Source organism: Chaetodon auriga, chromosome 11 (genome assembly GCF_051107435.1).
Source record: "Chaetodon auriga isolate fChaAug3 chromosome 11, fChaAug3.hap1, whole genome shotgun sequence".
In the NCBI taxonomy this organism is placed as follows: Eukaryota; Metazoa; Chordata; class Actinopteri; order Chaetodontiformes; family Chaetodontidae; genus Chaetodon; species Chaetodon auriga.
In genome coordinates this window covers 3,256,057-3,278,317 of record NC_135084.1, presented here as the reverse complement: position 1 = coordinate 3,278,317, position 22,261 = coordinate 3,256,057, and the positions used below count along the sequence as shown (strand labels likewise).

The following is a 22,261-nucleotide window of genomic DNA, read 5'->3' as shown; positions in this document are numbered from 1 at the left end:
ATAAATTGATTGTTTACTATTGAACCTGGGTTTGGTCGTAGAATATTTGTTGATTTGGAGACAAAGTTTGTTTTTTTGTCACTCTTTTATTTTGCGTCTTGGCTCCCCTAGACTGGGGCGTAACAAGGCTTTTAGCAGAGTTTCTCCCAATCATTCTGGTATGCTACAAGTTAGAATTGGTGCTTCCTAGCATGAGCACTGGCCATCTGAACTGCACGCATCTCACCAGCACCCTTTACAGGGGGCGTTTGTATTAAAGAGATTTTAAGGTAATTGGCAGACCTCTATTAAAGCTGACATGTGGTTACAGCAATTTGTATTAAGCCTGATATGACTCTCTTGTTTAGGATACTAAGCAGGATATTTGCTTAGCAACACTATAAACAACATTTCAATGTGGCACATACTAATCTTCACTTTGTAGATTACACATGCTCTCAATTTCTGCACCAGTGCTCACTAGTTTTTAACCAGTAGCCCCACACTTATTCCACCCATCAGTCGAAAATAGCGTTCGTGATGAGCCTACTGACCGGTCAAGCCGCAGCTTGGTCTCTAGCCATCTCAAGTGAACACTCAGACATAACTACGAACTACACTCTCTTCTCAGACGAAATGAAAAGAGTTTTTGATCACCCCGTGAAGGGCAGACAAGCCGTGAGTCAACTGCTCGATCTACGGCAGGGAACTCAGTCGGTCTCACAATATGCCATCACGTTCCGCATTCTAGCTGCAGAAAGTGGGTGGGGGGACCCGGCCCTACAGGCAATTTTTGTAAAAGGGTTGTCGGGGGAAATTAAAGACGAGCTGGCTGTCCGGGAGGAGAGCTCCTCTCTGAACAGCCTCATTGAATTAGCCATCTGCTTCGACAACCGCATAAGGGAAAGACGCAGGGAGAGATCAGATAGATCCCAATGGCAATGACCAGTCGTTTTCCAACCCACCTCTGTTGCACCCGCGCCATCTGCCCGAGGAGATGACCACCAGACATCCGAAGCCCTATCCAGCCCGACCAAAGAGCCCATGCAGCTGGGACGAGCCCGTCTCTTCCCGGCTGAGCGTCAGCGACGGGTTCAGGACAAGCTGTGTATCTACTGCGGTCGAGACGGTCACTTGCTGAGACACTGCCTGGAGCTGCCAAAAGACCAGGCTCACCAGCAGGACGGAGGTCACTGGTGAGCCAGATCTCCTCATCATCCTCGGTCCGGATCCAGGTATCAGGTAAGATACACGGGCCCCAACAAACTCTCCCGGTTCAAGTTTTGGTGGACTCCGGCGCTGACGATAATTTTATAGACATTGACTTTGTTAAAGCTAATAATCTTCCCATGCACAAACTGACCACACCGAAAGAGGTGCTAGCCATCGACGGGAAATTGCTGGAAATGGTAACACACAGAACAGCGCCCCTTAAGTTAATCCTCTCAAGCAATCACCATGAGTATATAGAACTGTTTGTTATATCGTCTCTACTCACCTCTGTTATTCTGGGTATTCCCTGGCTGAAGCAACACAACCCGCACATAGACTGGGCCACTGCCACCATCTGCGACTGGAGTACACACTGCCACGCGCATTGCCTAAACTTGAAGTACCTAGTCATGCCCTTCGGCTTAACTAACGCCCCCGCAGTCTTTCAATCGATGGTTAATAATGTATTACGTAACTTGCTGAACAGGGTGGTATTTGTCTATTTGGACGATATCTTCATTTTTTCTCGCACTCTAGAAGAACATGTTGAGCATGTAAGAGATGTGCTGCGTAGACTGATGGAAAACAGGTTATTCGTAAAAGCCGAAAAATGTGATTTCCATGCCACATCCGTAAGTTTTCTGGGCTATATTGTGGAGAAGGGACAACTCCGGGCTGACCCGGCCAAGGTGGAGGTGGTCTGAGAGTGGCCTGTCCCCTCTACCCGAAAACACCTACAAAGATTCCTGGGGTTCGCTAATTTTTACCATAGGTTTATCCGGGATTACAGCCGCGTAGCAGCCCCCCTCTCCCAGCTTACGTCCAGTAAAGTTCCCTTCACCTGGTCACCCGAAGCCAATGCAGCTTTCGAAAAACTAAAGAAATTGTTTACTAATGCACCTGTTCTCATCCACCCAGATCCAGAGCTGCAGTTTGTGATCGAGGTTGATGCCTCAGATTCCGGGGTCGAGGCCGTCCTCTCCCAACGCCTGCCTGCGGACAACAAGCTGCACCCCTGCGCCTTCAGGAATTATGACGTCGGTAATCGGGAGATGCTGGCTGTGGTGCTAGCTCTACAGGAGTGGCGTCACTGGCTGGAGGAGGCAGTCCACCCCTTCGTGGTATGGACTGATCACAAAAACCTGGCCTACCTCCGCTCGGCTCGCCGTTTGAACTCACGTCAGGCGCGATGGGCGCTGTATCTAGGAAGATTCAATTTCACTCTCACATACCGCCCGGGTTCCCGGAACATCAAACCAGACGCCCTCTCCCGGCTGTTCGCGCAGGAGAAGGAGGAGGGTGACCCGGAGACGATCCTCCGTCCCAAGTGCGTCGTGGGGGCGGTCCACTGGCAGGTGGAGCAGGAGGTCCGTGACGCCCAGCAGGGTCATCCGACACCGGACGAGTGTCCCCCCGACCGGCTGTTCGTTCCCCCATCCGCTACGTCGGCGGTGCTGACATGGGGACACGCATCCCGGATAGCCTGTCACCCGGGGGTCCACAGGACGCTCGCGCTAATCAGACAGCGTTTCTGGTGGCCTTCCCTGGCCGCTGATGTCCGAGCCTTCGTCGCCGCCTGTCCCGACTGCGCTTGCAGCAAGCCCACTCACCAAGCTCCGGCTGGCCTCCTACAACCGCTGCCCATCCCTTCACGCCCGTGGTCGCACATAGCGGTGGATTTTGTCACTGGTCTCCCTCCGTCTGAAGGTAATGACACGATCCTAACCATTATTGACCGTTTCTCCAAAGCAGTGCACTTTGTCCCCCTCCCTAAACTCCCCACCGCTTTGGAGACCGCCAACCTGTTGAGCCAACACGTTTTCCGGCTACACGGCATGCCACGTGACATCGTCTCAGACAGGGGTCCGCAGTTCACTTCACAAGTCTGGAGGGCCTTCTGCCGAGCCCTGGGAGCCTCTTTCAGCCTCTCCTGCGGTTACCACCCACAATCCAACGGCCAGACGGAGCGGGCAAATCAAGACCTGGAATCCACACTGCGCTGTGTAGCCTCCCGCTTACCGGCCTCCTGGTCCTCCCACCTCCCCTGGGTCGAGTACGCCCACAACTCCCTGATCAGCTCGGCTACGGGCATGTCGCCCTTCATGGTGGTGATGGGCTACTAACCTCCACTATTTCCCAGCCAAGAGTCGGAAGCATCAGTCCCCTCAGTCCAAGCTCAGCTCCGCCGGGTCCGGCGGGTGTGGCGTGAAGCCAGGGCGGCACTAGGGAGGACGGCGGAAAGAAACCGACGGCTGGCGGATCGCCACCGGACCCCCGAGCCGGATTACCAGGTGGGACAACGAGTGTGGCTCTCCTCCCGCGACCTCCCCCTCCAAACCGACTCCCGGAAGATGGCGCCCAGATTCATCGGACCCTACCCCATAGAGAAGCGGATAAACGCCAGCGCGTACTGTCTCCGCCTCCCGGCTTCTCTCAAGGTTCACCCAGTTTTCACGTCTCCCTCCTCAAGCCGGTGGCGGACAGTCCCCTCCAGCCTCCTGCGCCACCACCGCCCCCCCCTCGTCTCATTGATGGCCATCCCGCCTACACGGTGAACCGCATCTTGGATGTCCGCAGGCAGGGCCGAGGTTTTCAATATCTCATGGATTGGGAGGGGTACAGCCCCGAGGAGCGCTCCTGGGTATCACGCTCCCTCATCCTCGATCCACAGCTGCTGCGAGATTTCTACACCAGACATCCAGGTAAACCGGGCAGGACGCCCGGTGGCGTCCCTTAGAGGGGGGGGTACTGTGACGGCTGTGGTCTCGGGTCAGTTTTGCTCTCCCTATGTCTGATACTGCATTCTGTTCTCTCATTTTTTCACGCAGCAGGAGGGAGCGGGAGAGAGGCGGACCGATCTCCTCGGAGCAGACTCAGGATCCACACCTGCACCTCATCAGCCATTAACGCAGCTACTTAAGCCACCTCATGCGCCACTCCTGTGCTGGACTATTCTCCTGGTTCCATGCTGAACAAGCTCTCCAGTGGGATCGCTCGTCTCTCGTCTCGCTCCTCCTGTGTGCCGTCTGTTCTCCTGTGATCATCACTGTAGCCTTTTTGCAGTCGCTTTTAGTTAGTTGTTAGACGGTCTCCCGGTTGTCCAGTGAATTTTCGTGATATTGTTTTGGTACTTTTGCTCTTTTGATTTTTGTCTCTTTTTCCCGTTTCACGGTGATTTTCAGTTTGACTCGCTGATTAGTGTTTGTGCCTGGTTCAGGTGTTTTTTTTGTTCTATCTTTTGTAAATAAATCTTGGTTCACTATGCCTCTGCTCCTGGGTCCTGGCCTTCCTTCCTCTCGCCGTGACATGCTGACTCCATTTGGTGCTGCAGCTCACATCACCGCCCCGGCCTGCTCCCTGTGTGCCAAACTTTTAATTTTACCAAAATAATCAAGTTATCAAGGTTCAGTTAATTGTCGTTTTACAACAGAAATACATTTCATTGTGCAAATGTAAGCTGTTTCCCCTTCATGATGCACACACATAGAAAATACATAGAACTTGCTTTTGACCTATGCAGTTCTGCTGGTATCATCAATCTGGATGGTTTGCTGCTGAGTGTAAAGGGAAGAAAGTCAGCACCTGAGTCTGAGGCCAGTGGTTCTCTGCTGGAAAATAGGGAACTGCCCCCTTTGAGTTTGGAACAGGTTGCTGCCTAAAGTGAAGACTGTCGAGTACCTTGAGGGTTTTGTGAGATTGAGAGATGTGGCGTTGGCTGTAATGTGTACCACAGTACAGAACTAATGTGACGTGGAACTTCACATGTTGAAATGGCCTGGGTAGTGACTGAAAGGAAGAGATATGCGTATACAAACAGCTCAAATGACTTTACTTTGCAGGGCTTTGTCTACGTAACAGTTTGAGCAGCTGGAACATCTAGAAGGAGCTTGGAGTAGAAGTACTGCTCCAGCTGGGATGATAATGGGGCATCTGATCAGAATGCCCCCGGAGACCCCGGGGCAGACCAAGAACACACTTGAGGGAATATAAATCCCACCTTGGGCCTTGGAACGTCTTGGGTTTGCTAAAAACAGCTGGAGGAAGCAGATAGAGAGAGGAATGTTCAAGCTGCCACAAACGGCATGCTATACCATTATTAAGCATCAACAATTGAATGGACAGACATAAAAGACAAGTGCCTTCTAGTGAACATAGGCCCACACTGAACCTTGGTCTTCCCATTAAAACACACTTAATTCAATGCTCCTTTGTGACTGCTCTAAATGAATCCTAGTTTCTCATGAGTCCTGATGAGCGGTTGCTAGGACGTGGTTGGTTACGATTATGACAGTTGATTATGACTGTCAGTTGTGCATGGGAAAAACCTCACTGAAGAAGCTCAGCACCCCTTTCATCCAACCAGAGTAAGACCAACATTCAGTCCCGCGCTCCACCTGAAAGCGAGGAATCACATCGGTCAGTTGAAATAGATGGAGCTGAACAGGGTCACTCCCTGCGGTTGCGGTTCTCTGAATAAACAATATAATAAAAGAACATTCAGATCAGAAGATTGCAAAATTTCCTCTATCTGTCGTTTGCTTCAGTTGCATATGGAAATGAAAGATCTGTGCCTATTCCACTCATTTGGTTATGGTTTCCATGCCATATGAAAATTAACATATCATGTAAAGAGCTTGCTTCAGCAGCTATTAGTCCAGATAGTAGCACACTCATCAGGGCTGCAGTACAGCTGCTTTCTTGCAACTCTTGGTGAAACTGTCAACAGCCCTAATGGCAACGGTGAGTACAATGGATAACTCCAAAGAAAAATCATTATACTTCTTGTACTTTCTATCATGTAATGTTTTTGTATCAGTCCAAGGTAATATATTATTTAGCCTGTGCCTATTTGCAAATAGTGTAAAGCCTAAGCTATGTATGCATGTATGTTTAAGTGTATGTATCTATGTCTGTTTCAGATATTTGTAGAATGTGGTTTACCCAGAAAAAACTTGAATTAGCAGCATCTTGGTTTTTGATGATAGCCAAAATCAGCGCTAAGTCATTTTGTAGGACTTGGCATGAGGACATGAAGCAGATAAACTCAGCTTTTGCTCTTTGTTAAATCTTAAAAAACAAAAACACACTGCCTTATGTGGCCAAGCCATTACATCCAATGTAAGTACTGCTGATAGATTATGCATCATTTCATGCTAATTTCTCCAAAACTCAACTTGCCATGGTTGAGGACAGTAGAAACTTTGGAATTTTCCCTAAAATGTTAGTTTAGTTCTGTGGACGTAGGGAAAATGTGGTTTCTCAACATGAGTTGAGGAGACAGACAGAGAGTTTGCATGTCATTTTTTTTCTTTCTGTGCACTTGATGGTCATTGGTCATTATATTCAATATGACATTGTCTGATTAGTCTTGGAGAGGACTGTAAGGTTTAATCAATTTTTTCAAACAAAAGGTTTTTCATGTGTTAGCAAACCCAAGCTCAGGGTTTCTGGGAATCGTTGCTTGTCTTATTGCACCAGAGCACAACACTGAGCTCAATAACATTACCCTGGAACCTAATCTTTTTCCTGCTATCTGCTTCTTCTTTGTTGTTCATGTAAGTGAGTCAGAAACGGTGCACTGTGACTGGGTCAGAGTACAGTACTTTTCCAGAAACAAGAAAAGGATGGGTGGAGCCATAAGACCCAGTCAGGTATCTACATGCAGCTAGGTGGGAGAGGGAGAAAGAAGAGAGAGAGGACAACTTGACTTGAGAAACTATGTCCAGGTTTTTAACACAGGCGGCTTATTTACAAAAGTGGCGCCATGAGACACATGTAAAAAAAATATGTACAACACAGAATGAAACAAATGAACAGTGAACTTGGCTGAACTAAACAAAACTCATGTTATAGTAATGCATCTTAATGTAATTTAACATCATGTGTAAACAGCTGCACTCTGACATGCAGCCTCCTGTAACCTCGTGATGTGTCGGTCGCGAACGAAATGGCTCTTACAGCCGGCTCTTTGAAGCGAATGATCGGAGCCGGCTCCTGCCTGGGAGCCGGAGTAGGAGCCGCTTTGGGTTTTTTTTTTTTTCTCGACTGAGCAGGAGGGGGCCGGAGCGGGGTTACAGACACAGCACGCACGCACACACGCACGCACATACACGCACGTACACACACACACAGAGCCCTGACAGACAAAACGCTGTAGAGGTGAGAAAATGAGTGACCGCAGGAAATGCAGTAACATTTGATATAACGTATGTTTTGCACGTTAGTAATTAATTTTACACATAATTTTACATTATTTTGGTAATAAATACATTTAAGCAACAAAAAATCTGAAGAGCCACTTGGGAGCCGAAAGAGCCGGCTCTTTTATGAGAGCCGAGCCCTGAGAACTGGCTCTCTTACAAGAGCCGGAATTCCCATCACTACTTATTAGAGCTGCGGGGTACATCACAATGAATCTAGGACCCTGATGAAGATAGACTTCTAACACTTTTCATCAGCTCATTCTTACATCACTCATCACATACCTACCTGATCATGGGTTTCAGATTTACCATTCTAAAGCATTAAATATGTAAAAACAGAGTATGTACAGCTGACATTGATTGATGGAACTGCAGCAGCGCTATCTCCCAAAGGACTTGTCATACTGTAATCTTCTCATGTTAAAGTTTCTTCTTAATCACATAGAGATGTTTCAAAATCTTTGTCAGAGAAAGAAGCATCAAAGAGACTCACAAACAGGTTTAGTTTGATGGAGCTCAGAATAGAAAACCGATTAATGAGCTGACACTGTCTAAGCCACACTCAAAAAAAAAAAACCCTCTCCATTTAGTCCCAGAAGCCTTTTAATACATACATGCTTTTATTTTCAAATCTACACACTTTGTGCTATCTCGAAACCTGTCATCTTAAACATATCACATAGCTTTCTAGTTTCATATGTTGCTTTCTTCAACAGAAGGACACTGTCACCTCCTGGACACTGGGTGTCACCATACTGAGAGCAGAAAACATCCTCTCTACAGACTATTGTATGTATAGCTATCAATTTGATCTGAATGAACATGCTGTGATGTGTGTACTTTGATGTATGTTGTGATATAAAAAAGGGATGTCCCAATCTAGTTTTTTCTTCGTTTATTTTGTTTTGATTTCTGGATTGGAGTAGAGTAAGAATGTGTGATGAAAGAATAACCCACACCACAGGTTTCCTTTCAGGATTTCCTACGATGTTCTGTGTAGTATTCCATAGTATTTTGTTTAATGTTTGTAGTAAAGCCTGTCAGTTTGGCTCCATTGTCCCATTATCCATCCATGCACAGTCCCTTACAGAGTATTTCTAATCAAAGCTTCTTTTCTCTTTGACCTTCAGTTCTAAGAAACTTTTGTAAAACTGATTAAGCAGTTGATTGCATAACAGCAAGTGTGATACCGACACCTTCCACAAACATTCTAATCTGCATTTCCCATTGTTCACATGACTTTTCTTTGACAATGAGAAACACAATATTTATTCAGAATTTTTCCACTGAAAAATGAAAAATGAATCCAAACAGCTTCATCGCGACTGCGTAGATGACATGACATTTTTCCAACAAAGCCGTACTCTGACTAGCTTTTCAGGGCCTTTAACACCAACATTCACATTAATGAGGAGCAGGGCAAATCTGTTATGACCTATGTTTGATATGTTAATCATGTCTATTAATCTTTTCCGTGTTTTCAAACACCAGGGTCTGAGGCAGACTGTTATGTCACTGTATGTCTCCCCTCCACATCTGCAAGAGTCTCCAGGACTAAAACCGTGGCAAACAGCAAAAACCCAGAGTGGAATGAAACTTTTACTTTTGAGGTCAATGATAATCTCGAGGTGAGAGCGCTTCAACTGTTCATACATATAACATAGTGACAAAGATATTTCATGTATAGAATGTACACATGTACTGTACGAATTACTCTTTACTCTTTGTTTGAATATTTTACAACACGTGGCCTAAGAATCATATTTGAAGGGTTTTTCTTGAAGCAGTACATGTAGGATTCAGTCCAGAGCTTTTGGTTTTTCATAGAGATAAAAGTTGTTTTTCCTTGAACCTCCTATAAAATTCAGCTTTTGTTCTCATACATCTTCATTAATGGTTCTCTGAGGACATTTTAAATGACTTTGTGCTTAACTCAAAACAAAAATATATGTTTTTTGACGAGTGAAATGTAAATATATATATGCTTCTGTATGCTACAATATGTAAAACACATAATACTCTCTACTCTTAGACAATCACTGTAGCTACCAGGAACTCTTTGTTATTTGTAGAAAAACCAGACCCTGCTATAACAACTGTGTTGTGCTTCCAGAATACTCTTGAGATGACACTGTATGATGAGGACTCTCTCAAATATGACAAGCTGATCTCCACCCTAAAGCTTGATATCAGCAGCCTGACTGTAGGGAAAAAGGAAACCAAGGAATTCCTCATAGACCCTCAGGTAAAAATTTCAAACATACCTCCACAGTAATTACACACATTTACATGATTATCCATCTGAAAGAGTTGATTGAATTGAAACTGGCAGATTGTAACAAACCACATTTGAGAAACTATAAACAGACATGACTGTCCATATGTTTGCATATGGTGGAGGAACTATAATATTTTGTGCTGCAGCATGAGCACAGAGGTGGTGCAGAGGTAACGCTGCTGTCCTCCACTAATAGCACCTCTGGTTGTGTCAACACAAATGACAGTATTCACTGGAGCACAGACAGTGAGGCCCCCTCCATCATTACCATCATTCAGGTGCCCTTGAGCAAGGCTGTTGACTCCCAAACTGTAGATTGGAGGCAGTCTATAAATCAGACTGCATACCTGTAGAAGCAGACATTAGATAGATTCATGCCTGGATGTGATACGATTACCATGTTTGCTTTCCATCACACATTCACATATTTTCCTGCCATCTTCTCTTTGGTCCCAGGGTAAACTCTGGGTGACCTTTGAGCTGCTGGATGGGTAACTGTTCCTCTTCCATTCCTCAGTATTTCTAAAGTTATGTTTTAGTTGGAACTATTTAGCTTTGAACTTAGTTTGAAATAATTCATGCTTTGGTTTCTCTTTTTTTTTGAGAAAGAAGAGAGAAGGAAGTTTTAGGCCCCCCCACTGATGTCCCCATAACGGTAAGGTGTCTTGAAATCACAGATACAGAATGTGTCTTGCTTTCTCTGGGACACACTAACTGGTGTAAATGTAGTTGTCAGAATATGTCTGAGTCAGAAATAAATATGGACTAAGTGTCTGAGCATTGTCTGCCTTGGTTTCATGCTGGCTCATTCACAAGAGGTGGACTTTAATTCACTGATTAAATGTTTTGTTATCACCAATCGTTCTGGACATCTGATCTTGAATAAAAATCAGAAGCAGACATTTGAGTGATACGTTTGAGAACCCCTGATATAAATGATATTACCACATATCAGGCTCAGGAACACGTTGTAAAACTATTGTTCGTAAAAAGTTGTTTTTATTTACATTTTACACAGCATCCCAGCTTTTTTGGAATCAGGGTTGTACATATTTTGATCACAATAACTCTGCTGGGCTTTCTTCTGTGTGGTGTTGTCCAAAAGCTTCAAACAGAGTTCTGCTGCACTTTACCAGGAACGGGAACAAAAACTGTCCACCTAAATAGAGGAACGGTTGTCATGGCATAGGTCTTGTTATAATTGCTTTGTTTGGCTCGTTCAACAGAAAGAAGCTGTCTCCCACTGGATCCTGAATGCCACCATACTGAAGGCAAACACACATCAATCCGAAGATTACTGTAAGAACAGCTTTCAGGTCACAGGATTGTTAAATAGCACATTTGTGCTGTGCGTGTTTTTGGAATGACAACCACTTTTTAAAATCATTTTCACCGACTTTATTTATTTTTACCTTTTCACATGAGACATACACAGTGACACGCAGAGGGCAGTGCTTTATCATTGCTGAACTGAAACTGCCATCTGTTTTCATGCTCCTGTCTTTTCTGTCTCTTTGTTACAGTGTCTGAATCCGACTGCTATGTCATTCTCTCTCTCCCCACGGCGACGACAAGGACCTACCGCACAAAAACAGTGTCCAACAATAACAACCCAGAGTGGAATGAAACTTTTACCTTCAGGGTCCCAAGCCATGTGAAAGTGAGTCCACTCAGTATTAGCGTGACATCAAACACAAGCATCTGGCTGACTGTACAGTTATGCTCAGTCCACCCTGGAAAAAAAAAAAACAGTTCACCTCATCTTTCCTCGGTGGTGTAGCAAGCACATTAATATTCAAATGACAACAGTGTGTAGTCTTTTTTGCTACAGTTTTAACGGTGGCTGCTTCACTTGCGAAGAGTGAGTTCCTCTGCTGTTTCCCCAGAACATTTTAGAGATCAGGATGTATGATGAGGACCCAATGGCACGTGATGACATGATTTCTACACTTTTGTTTGACATCACCAACCTCACAGTCGGGAAGAAGGAGACCAAGGTCTTCATCATAAACCCTGAGGTAAAAGCATCAACAAAATATTGAAAATGACTTTTGCAACACTTGCTGTAATTGTGATGCATTTTGGCATGGGACTGATCTGTGACCAGCTGTACTTGGTCAGAAGAAAAGAAGTTGTTTCTAAGTGTATGCCATGTTCTTTCTCATGTTAGTAGCGTGAATGTGCTTATAATATGGCCATTAACCAAATGATTATGATTCAAGATTATTCCTGTGTCTATTTCTGTATAGAGAGAGGACACACTGCAAATAGAGTTTGAGCTACTTGACAGGTAACTGAGATTCATATATTGCTCTGTTTACTTTACATTCTTACAAGATATTTACAGAAATTTGCTCTTATTCTAGTACACCTTCTGATCTTCTTCACAATAAATGTCTTTTTTTTGTAGTGAGGACCAACCATGTGAATATCTCAGTAATGGTGTCCTTGTGGTAAGACTTTTGAAATGGCTTCAGCTTGTATGTCTAAATAAACACACCCCTCCATCCTCCATGTTAGCTGAAATCCTGACAAAGTATGGATGATCACCAGCTTGGAATATAAGAAGCCATGTAATTCCCAAGGACAGGATGACTGAAATCATGGATCAGAGTGACAAGAATGAATGAACGTTATCAACAGAATGTGGAGTAACAGTTCTGATGTATTTCCAAAGACGTTGTGCATTGTGATGCAGAGATATCTACTGAAGTTAGCATGCTAAGCAGCTAGCCTCAGCCAGTCCTGTCTTGTAATACCACTTTGTACCTCAAGAGGTGATAGTCTGACAGTAAAGCCCACTGTCTGTTTCAGCTGGCATGAATGCAAGTTTACAACATTTCAAAGCCCTCTTAACTTTTTTTGTCAAGCAACCTTCCACAGGTGGCCAATTCTTACACATTGTACCTTTAAGACGGCTGCAGGAGGATTTTCGAATTGCATCAAAAAGTTGGCATTAACGTTTTAGTCTGAAATCTTTGACTGACTGTGTATTATTGAGTGAAACCAAAAATATCAGCGCACCCACTGCCACACTTGTGACACTGATTCATGTCGTTTTCTAAGGGTTCGTATAGCAAGTGTGTAAATCGCCATCAAGCTAGCTCAATGTATTGCCCTCAATAATTTGGTCAAATGGCACAAGGAATCAACGGGAAACTTAAGGTCACACACTCCCATAAATTTCAGTAAAACACTAATTTGACATGGAAATGAAGCAATGCATCTTATATGACCATCAAGCTGCCTCACAACACAGACCAGGAAGGTTCTGATACTTGCACAAACAATTATGAAGTATGAATGTATCTTGCTTTAATGACCCTAACAAGAGTAATTGTGTCTCTGTGTCTTCCAGGCTGCCCCATTCTCTGCAATCGATATCCATGTTGACAAGCTATTGAGCAATAAATGTATGTAGGCTACAATTCTGTCCAATTCAATTAGTCAGGTTGAAATGACTTAAAGCTGTCGCTGTCCTGGTCAAATAGTGCTTTCATTAATTGGAAAGAATGATTGAGCCAGCTTCACAGGCATGAATGACTTCATTGAAATCTTAAGATTGTAGGGAAAATGACTTCATTGGTGGCCAACATTCAATTTTAAGCTGCTCAAATCAATATTTTTATATTTACAATGGCTCAAATGACTGTAATGTGGAAGGGGTAACTTGGTAATGAACACACAGTGAATTATCACTCAGCTTCTTAACTCCATTCCCCTCAGCTCTACAAAGACTCTCAATGTTTTTAACTAATAGTTTTGGTTCCACAGCCTGCAAGTTGACTGTTTTAGTCGTGGAGCATTCAGCAACCATTGAACCAGATGTTGCCTTGCTTGAGACGAAACAGGAGCTAAATGTAGAATGGATATTAAACCTAAACAATGGCTTTATCCATCTTTACATTTGTGTTATTTACAGTGAACATTGCAGCCTAAGTGTGGCTGTTTAGTCTGTGTTAAATTTGTAGGTCCTCTCAGTTTTTACAAGCTCAGCAGGCTGTGGAAGAAAACAGTCTGACCAAGAGACATGTAACATACCTCAAATTACAAAAATCAAGAGTCCTTTGAGAGGTCATCTTCAGGACAAATGAATGGCTTTGGAATTATGCTAACTATTAGTAATGACTTATGAAGCAACCCTGAATGCTATTGATCAGTTTTCACAGATATGCATGTGATAGTATTCTCTTGCAAACTTCAATTTTTGCCAGCTATTACGGAAATGGTGGTGAAGCTGAGGGGGGCCTTTCAGGAGAGCCAAACAGTTAATCGAAAGGACACCGCAAAACTGCGCTTCTTCATCAATAGAGACTTGGAGACAGAACTAAATGTGGAAGTGAGTTGTAACTGTCTGTTAGTGTTATCTGTTTGACAGAAAGAACTTTTCACCCTCATGCTTTTCTTTTATAAGAACTTCGTAGCTGTTTTTCTCTACACGCCTACAAAGTGCAACAAATTAACATATTAATCAAAATTGCAAGAAATGTTTAACGTAACATGTTATTTATCTCTTTGTATTCCAGATGCATGATCATACATTTGTCTCTACTGGTGGAATGCAATATTCTGTAAATGTCAAGCCTCTACCAGCCGAACATGCTGACAAATTGTCCCTTGTTATTGATCAGGTAAGGACTTAGTAGTTTGTGTGCAGCTAGATTAAGTGCTGCCTTTGTATTGAACAGCTGAACATATGAGGCAGAGCCAGGCCAAGCTGTTATTTTTCATTATTGCCTCAGATATGTCAAAATAAAATCATCATCAAAATAATCACATTAACACTTTTCACCTGGTGGTTTTCAAATGAAACAAGTGCTGAAAGCTCGAGTACCTGTTTGCCTGTTGACACCTGAAGACAGGAAAAATCTTTTACCAGCAAGAAATAACTGACTGACAAGTTACCGTAGTCACTCTTTTCTATTTCACCTCAGATTTATAGGAGATGAACAGAAGAAATTTTGCTTGTTGGCTGTTTAAATGATATTTGTTTTATAGTAATGTGGCATTTTTTCCTTCACAGGATACAGTGGATTTAGATGTGGAAACACATGAGTGGTAAGGTGCAGCAGTATGGGGGCACCCAAATATTACACCATATGTCATTCCAAAACCATGGGCACTGATCTGCTGCTGTAACAGCCTCCAGCCTTCTGAGAGGGCTGCAGGCATTTGCTCCCATTCTACCACAAAAGCATTCGTCAAGTAAATTTTATTTCTAAACATCAATCAAATTTGCCTAAAGGGGCTTTACAAAATGTGCAGCATATGACACTATCGATCCTCAGACCCTCAATTCAGATACAGAAAAAGTTGCCTAAAAAACCCTTAAAAATAGAGGAGGCCTCAGGAAGAGCAAAAGAAAGAAAGACAGATGTGTGTACAGAATAGAGTAAAGTGAACTTGACCATTCATGTAGGTATTCCAGTTCATTCCAAAGGTGTCTGGTGGGGTTGAGGTCAGCGCTCTGTGCAGGAAAGTCAAGTTCTTCCACACCAAACTAGAAAGGCATTCTTTTAAGATTCTTTTTAGATTTTAAATAGATTTTATAGAGCTGCTTTTGTTTGTATGGGTATTGTAATGTTGAAACAGGAAAGGGCAAACCCAATCAGTTGAAACAAACTTGTAAGAACACAATTGTCTAAAATATCATTGTATGATTTCGCATTAAGATTTCCCTTCATTGGAGCTAAGGGGCCTCTACCAAACCATGAAAACAGCCAGACCAAAGCTTACAGACATGCGCATCCTTCTGACCATAGACAACACAATACTGCACAGGGGTGCAACAAACTCAATGCTTCTCATCCAGAAGAGTCAGTCAGTGAAACAATGCTTTTTGGTTTGTGTTCTGCTTCACTTGCATTTACCTCGGATATCCACAGCGAGGGGGAACCTCTTGCAGTTCGTCTGGATTTTGACATCCCACCTCAAGAGAAAGAGTATCTGAAGAAGAGGAAAGTTGTTGTGGCACAGGCTTTGCAGAAGATTTTAGGCCTTGGCTCACAACTAGAACCTGAAAAGGTAGAGTGCAACTCTTGGACATTATTACGTTGTTATTACCTTATTATTGTTATTTAAAAACTCTGGTGTACTGCAAAATGCAGAGATTTACCTGATGGTGAAAGGCTTAATCAGCATTGAGTGAACTCATTTGGCAAGGGCTTGAATGTAACAAATGTTATTCATATATAAAAGTACTGCACTGCAGCTGTAAAAGTAAATAAATAAAAATGATTTGCTTAACAAAAAAAAAAAAATAGAAAAAAAGCAATATTATTCTCATCTAGTCTATGTAGCTACAGAGATCTTTCATCACATTCAAATGTCAGTTTGTCCATTTCTTTGGTTTCCGACCAAATACCTGCCAATGTAAAGACATTACCATCAGCCTGCGTGTTTTGTGCTAGTTAGCAAATGTTAGCATGCTAACATGCTAAACTAAGATTACTTAACAAAGGTGACCATGGTGAACATTAAACATTACCTACTCAAGATCACCATGTTAATATTACTGTTATGAGCATGTTAGCATGCTGACATTAGCATTTGGTGTAAAGCACCACTGATCTGTGAGAACCACATTTCTCTATCCTCTGCCCAGGTGCCAACTATAGCAGTGGTGGCTTCAGGAGGAGGGACCAGAGCCATGACAGGCCTCCTTGGTAGTCTGAGGGCCCTGAAGGATATTGGGGTCCTGGATGCTACCACCTACATCACTGGAGTTTCTGGATCCACATGGTGAGAAAACCAGTTGAGTAGTCAGTGTCCACAGTATTCTACTATCAATCTTATTTTACATAGGCAGTTAGCATAGCATACAAGGAAACATTGCAGTGGGGCTGTGAATAAGGAGCATGACCTGTTTATGCTAGAAAATAGAATATATATATATATATATATATATATATATATATATATATATATATATATACACACGTATATACATACGTGTATATATATATATATAGATATAGATATATCTATAGATATATAGATAGATAGATAGATAGATAGATATAGACAAGAGTCCTACAGTTTTTTTTTAACTTTTTTTTTTTGTATTTTTGAATGGACATTGTGTGTCCATCTCAAAAAGAAAATTGTCCCTCCTCATGAAAACTAATGGTAATTTGTATTTGGCAGGTGTGTGCTACTTTCTGCTAGACAGCACTGAAACACCTGTGCTTCATCCCCCTACATCTTTATTTTATTTTCTGTGTTGTGATTTGATGTTTCCTCCCTTTTCTTTTACAAATGTTCTTCATCTAATTGTGACACATTACATGCATACATGAAAAGAAAATGAAACAGTGTTATTGTGTTTTATTATATTTCTTTGTTTGATTTGTTTTCAATTACTCTAAATCTTCCTTAGCCTCATTATGTCACTGTAGCTTATGGGCAAATCAGGAGGTAGAATGGATCATCCACTAATCACCAGGTTGGAGGTTCCACACACCCTCCTCCTGTCCATTTGTTAAAGTGTCTTTGGACAAGACACTCAACCCCAGGTTGTTCCTGATGAACAGGCCATCGCATTGCATTGGTCTGTGAGGGTGAATGAGAGATGAATAATGATTTGTCTGTTAAGGTAGAAAAGTGCTAAAAGTGCAGTGCACTTACTGTGAAGTAAAATGTGATGGGTTAAATTAATAATTAATAATTATTTGTGCTGGCCTTAAACAATTCTTTCATGGAGGCCACACCTAAAAACAGAGTTATGGTTAAAGCTGCAGTAGGTAACTTGTATAAAAGTAATTTTTTGTCATATTTGCTAAAACTGTCCCTATGCCCAGACAGCAGTGCATGAAACATGTAATCTATGAAAAAAACGGCTCCATTGATCCCACCTACTGCTCCTAATGCCATCTGCAAGAATCCACCGCGCCTGGCACAAAACAACCAATCAGAGGAGCGTCTGAGAGAGTGTCTGACATCTGTCAATCACTGCTCACACACGCTGTGAATCGCCCCCTCCCTCCGCTCATGCTGCCGGCTGCTGCTCAGTCAAACAACTCTGTGAGCAGCGTCAGGAGGCTACTGAAAGCTATGGCGGAGCAACAGCCACCCGCAAAGGAGAAACTGCCCATACCGCTGCTGCTGACAACAGCATATACGGCTAAGACAACAAATAACCAGAAAGCTAATATGGTGATTGTTACAGTAACACTCTGCAGCGCATACGGTATGTTAGCAACTGTGATGTAGCAGCTGGGCAGAGTTAGCTTGTTTCCGATGCTAAGGCTAACGTTACTGGTTGTCATGGCAGCTGCGCAGACGCCGCAGGGAGGAGGGGCTTGGAGGCAGGGCATGAGTGCAGCGGAGAGGGAGGGGGGGTGATGTGGAACTTGTGTTGGTTCAAATTTTCAGGCTAATTCTGCTCTCTTCTCCATCTTACCTACTGCAGCTTTAAGAAAATGCTGGCAAACCCTCGGCTGTCTCTTTGTGTTTTGTCTAAATATATATTTACCAGGTTATATGAATTGTTTTCAGATCATTGTATCCCCTTAACACTATTTTCCATGTGAACAGGGCTATGTCTACTCTGTATCAAGAAGCTAACTGGTCACAGGAGGACATGGACAGTGTCATCTCAGCAGCGAAGAAACAGATGACCAAGAGTACTCTGAGTGCCTTCTCTCCTGAGAAACTGCAGTATTACAGTGAAGAAATGACAAAGAAGGGAAACGAGGGTTACATTGTGTCTCTCATTGATATGGCAGGCCTGGTCCTTGAGCATCTTGTCTTTGGGAGAGTAAGTAACTGAATACTTTGCAGTTAAATTATATATTAATTTGAAATCTTAAAATTAAGGTGCAAAGACTACTTTTTTCCTCAAATAATATTTGTTATATGTGGTTGCAATTACAGGAGGTCACCAGCACACTGTCTGAGCAGCAGTTGGCAGTGGATGAAGGGCAAAACCCTTTACCCATATACACTGCTGTCAACATGAAGGATAAGTTATCGGGCTGTGAATCTGAAGCTGGTAATTATTCTGGAGGATATGTTTCATGTGTACATGAATTAATGTAATGGCTGAAAAATTATCTTGTAATCCTGAACATATTTAGTGGAAGGTAATTGAAGCCCAAGGACATACAGTATACAGCATATCAAATGGAATTGTTCATAGCTGTACCAAAAACAACTGCAGGTTTGATGTGGAACTGAAGTAAAACCTATGAATGCAATGTTTTTATACAAAGGTTTTCAAATGAAATGAATATTACATTTTTCCAACCGTGGGCATATGTGAATATCCAGCAGGAAGTGAAGAAGTGAAAATTCTGTGAAAATACTGTGAAAATGACTGAATTTAATAATATTATGTAGTAATGTAACAAATCTCTTTGACAGAGTGGTGTGAGTTTACCCCCTACGAGGTAGGCATGCAGAAGTATGGGGCATTTGTCAAAAGTGAGGACTTTGGGAGTGAGTTCTTCCTTGGTCACATCATGAAGAGGCACAAAGAAGTCCGCATACGGTATCTGATGGGTAAGACCACGGTGCCTGTCGCAGTGTCCATGCACAGTACTACAATACAAGTAGTCCAGTGTTTTATTTTCATTTGTCAACCCTATCAGGAATATGGAGCAGCATATTTTCTGTCAACCTGACCGAGCTTTGGACACTTGCCACCGGGTCCCTGCCTTCTTGGAGCCCCTGGCTCGGACCAGATATCAGCGCATTAGGTACAGCTGCTGGTGTTTCTATTTAATCTATTTTAAAATCCTATTTAAGGCCAAAACCAACAACGTGTCATTCCATTTCTCAGTTCTTTCTCACTTCCCCACGGTGTTCACAAATATATACTTTGATTTTACAAATGGTTCAGCAATTTCCTAAAATATCTAGCTGAGCCATCATTATGTTTAACTGATGCCATTCAAACTGGAGTGAATAGTGTGGACTGTTTTAGGAAGCTTTGGTGTGCTAGTGAGTACTTACGGTATGGCACAATGATGTTGTATGTGAGATGGACTAAAAATCAACTGCAGTGTCCATGTTCATCATGATGGCAAACATGTCTGTCACTGCAGTGGTTGTGCATTGATCACAGAGGATTAAGATATATCAGGCTTTGGTTGCACAATACATGTTAGTAGGATGGATTTATTGTTGGTTTTGGTCATTTCATGGGATAGTTGACAATAAGAAAAATATAGACTATTGTCACTAATCATTCCAAGCATTTTCTTAAGTCATTGCAATCATTCATTGTTCACACAAAACCTTTGACAGTATTAATTACTACCATAGTCTACTAAAGTACTGACACTTCCATGTTTACATCAGAACTTTCTGAATGTCATGTATGTGTTACTAAACTGTTGTGTTCTTTTGACAGAGGTTGACACTCGACCATCAACTCTCGACACATACCTGATAAATCCACTCACTGGTGTCACAAGCATGCTGAGTGATTTCTTCAAAAATCGTCCAGTCATCGCTGAAATGTACAATTTCATGCGTGGCCTCTTCATGCACCTTGATTACAATAAAAACAGCAACTTTGTTGCCTGGAAAGGTAGGCTCTCTCACTCCTGTTATCGATATGTTGCTTGCACACAACACAGTCACACAAAATTCAGTATCTTTTGCACAATACTGGACCTCTAGCAGCAATGCATTAAGGGTAAATAAAGTTAAAGTAGCATGTACATTTCAAGAATGCCCATTTTTTTAGGAGACAGGTTTTGATTGATGAAATGGAGAATGATAAATAGATAGAGGGCAATGATACACCCCAACTTGACCCCTGTTTTACCTGAAAGGGAAAGGATGTCTTGTTCTGTTGGTGCTGACAGGAATAGTCTCAACATTCTGATGTGTATTGGATTCTTGGATTGAAGGAAAACACAAGATTGTCTTCCACAACAAGGTTGTGACTTTCCAGAGGAGACTTGGCTAAAGAACTGCGCTGTAATAGCATATTGTGCAGCATTTTAACAGCATGCACAGCCAAATGCACAAACTAGTTATATTTGCTTTATCTTAATATGCTGAATTTGCAGAGTAACTGCTGAGGAGACTGTACAGATATTGCTCACTTCCTTGGTGTCAGGACCCTTACATAGTTTGCTGTTGCAAGGCAGCATCATTTCATATAATGGTTGCCTAAGAACAGAAAAGTAAAGCACAGAATACAATGGACAGTATGTCTGGGTCAGTTTTTTCACTTTCTGTTTACTTGTCCACCAATTCTTGCAATTGGCTGAAAGCTTATTTGTTATTATCTTCTATTTTCTGTCCAGAGACACATCCGGATTCTTTCCCAAACCAACTGACACCCAAGGACCCCACCATGTTCCTGGTGGACTCTGGTCATGTTATCAATATTGGCTGTGCGCCTGTCCTGCGGCCAGAGAGAGATGTGGATGTCATCATATGTCTGAGTTACTCATGGGATCCAGAGCACATCCTCAGGGTAAACAGAAGGAGGAGAAGCTCATCCCGGAAAGAGACAGAATGGTTCCTGAATGTATTCCATAAATGAATTAACATTACTTTTTATGATCATGTTTAATCTGTCAGGTCCTAGAGAAGACAGCGGCTTACTGCAAAGATCGTAACATCCCCTTCCCAAGTGCTGATTTTGCCAGTCTGGAAAAGGAGCCACAGAAGGAGGTCTACATCTTTGAGGATAAGGAGAATCCCAAGGCCCCGATAGTGGTTCATTTCCCACTTGTCAATGTCACATACAAACACTTCAAACATCCCGGTATGCAAATTTTAAGTGGCTGAATTTCAGTGCAACGGTGTTGCTTTTATTACTTTAGCAATATAGCAATAGGAAGAATTCCTATGAAGATTTACTATTCAAGCTAGTCTAGTTATCCTGGAAGTCATGGACCAACAAAGATCTTTTCAAAAGGAAAAATGTTATTGATAATGGCAGGACAGGGTTACTTATTTTTAGTATTATTTGTGCATTTCATACCCTTATTAGATTGCTACAATAGAGAGATTACAGGAAATTTGGGGATATAATGACGTGCAACAAAGGTCCCCCAGCCAGATACCCACCTCATTAACCCCAAGGCCAGCAGGGCATCCCATGTACTCCCATGTACTGATGTTCAACACTAATTTCATTGTACACATCACATGAGTCAAAATATTCCATAATAGTTTACGGCTCCTTTTTCATTTTTCACTTAATGTTGCTACCCTCATTGTCCCTTATTTATTCTGAAGTGACAACATAGATGGATGGGTTGTATGAAACAAGTTTTAACCAGTTATATTAATGTCATATGATTTAACAGGTGTGAAGCGTGAAACTGAGGAAGAAATAAAAGCTGGGGAGGTGGATGTGAGCACCAGCGAGTCTCCATACGCCACCAAAAACGTGACCTACTCAGAAGAAGATTATGAGACTCTGGTGGAGTTGGCCTCTTACAACATATTAAACAACAAGGAGACCATCCTTGAAGTCTTGGGCAAGGTCCTGGAGATGAAGACATCCAAGATAAAGAAATAAGAGATGAGGATTTAATAGGCCTCCGTTTACCACACCAAGTTCTTGTATGTTGCCTTAATTGGTAATTGGCAGACCTCTATTCAAGCTGACATGTGGCTA

The 22,261-nt window shown here is 42.6% G+C and overlaps 1 protein-coding gene across 1 annotated transcript; it reads left to right on the top strand.

Annotated features, from left to right (window-relative positions):
• Positions 1 to 8,994: 8,994 nt before the first annotated feature.
• Positions 8,995 to 22,162, top strand: LOC143328275 (cytosolic phospholipase A2 zeta-like). Its single transcript, XM_076743342.1, has 18 exons — positions 8,995 to 9,022; positions 9,508 to 9,639; positions 10,129 to 10,163; positions 10,282 to 10,327; positions 10,899 to 10,971; positions 11,196 to 11,332; positions 11,559 to 11,690; positions 11,922 to 11,962; positions 15,558 to 15,696; positions 16,277 to 16,413; positions 18,208 to 18,430; positions 18,547 to 18,664; positions 19,036 to 19,173; positions 19,263 to 19,370; positions 20,027 to 20,206; positions 20,934 to 21,106; positions 21,214 to 21,400; positions 21,948 to 22,162. The coding sequence occupies exons 2-18, from the start codon at positions 9,520 to 9,522 to the stop codon at positions 22,160 to 22,162; spliced, it is 2,202 nt and encodes a 733-aa protein (XP_076599457.1). The 5' UTR covers positions 8,995 to 9,022; positions 9,508 to 9,519.
• Positions 22,163 to 22,261: the final 99 nt, after the last annotated feature.

Bases quoted from the DNA above. Each gene is read 5' to 3' on its own strand.
- LOC143328275 (XM_076743342.1), top strand. From the start codon at position 9,520: ATGACACTGTATGATGAGGACTCTCTCAAATATGACAAGCTGATCTCC. The intron at 11,333-11,558 runs GTGAGTCCACTC...CTGTTTCCCCAG, and splicing joins GGGTCCCAAGCCATGTGAAA to AACATTTTAGAGATCAGGAT. The intron at 18,431-18,546 runs GTAAGTAACTGA...TTGCAATTACAG, and splicing joins AGCATCTTGTCTTTGGGAGA to GAGGTCACCAGCACACTGTC.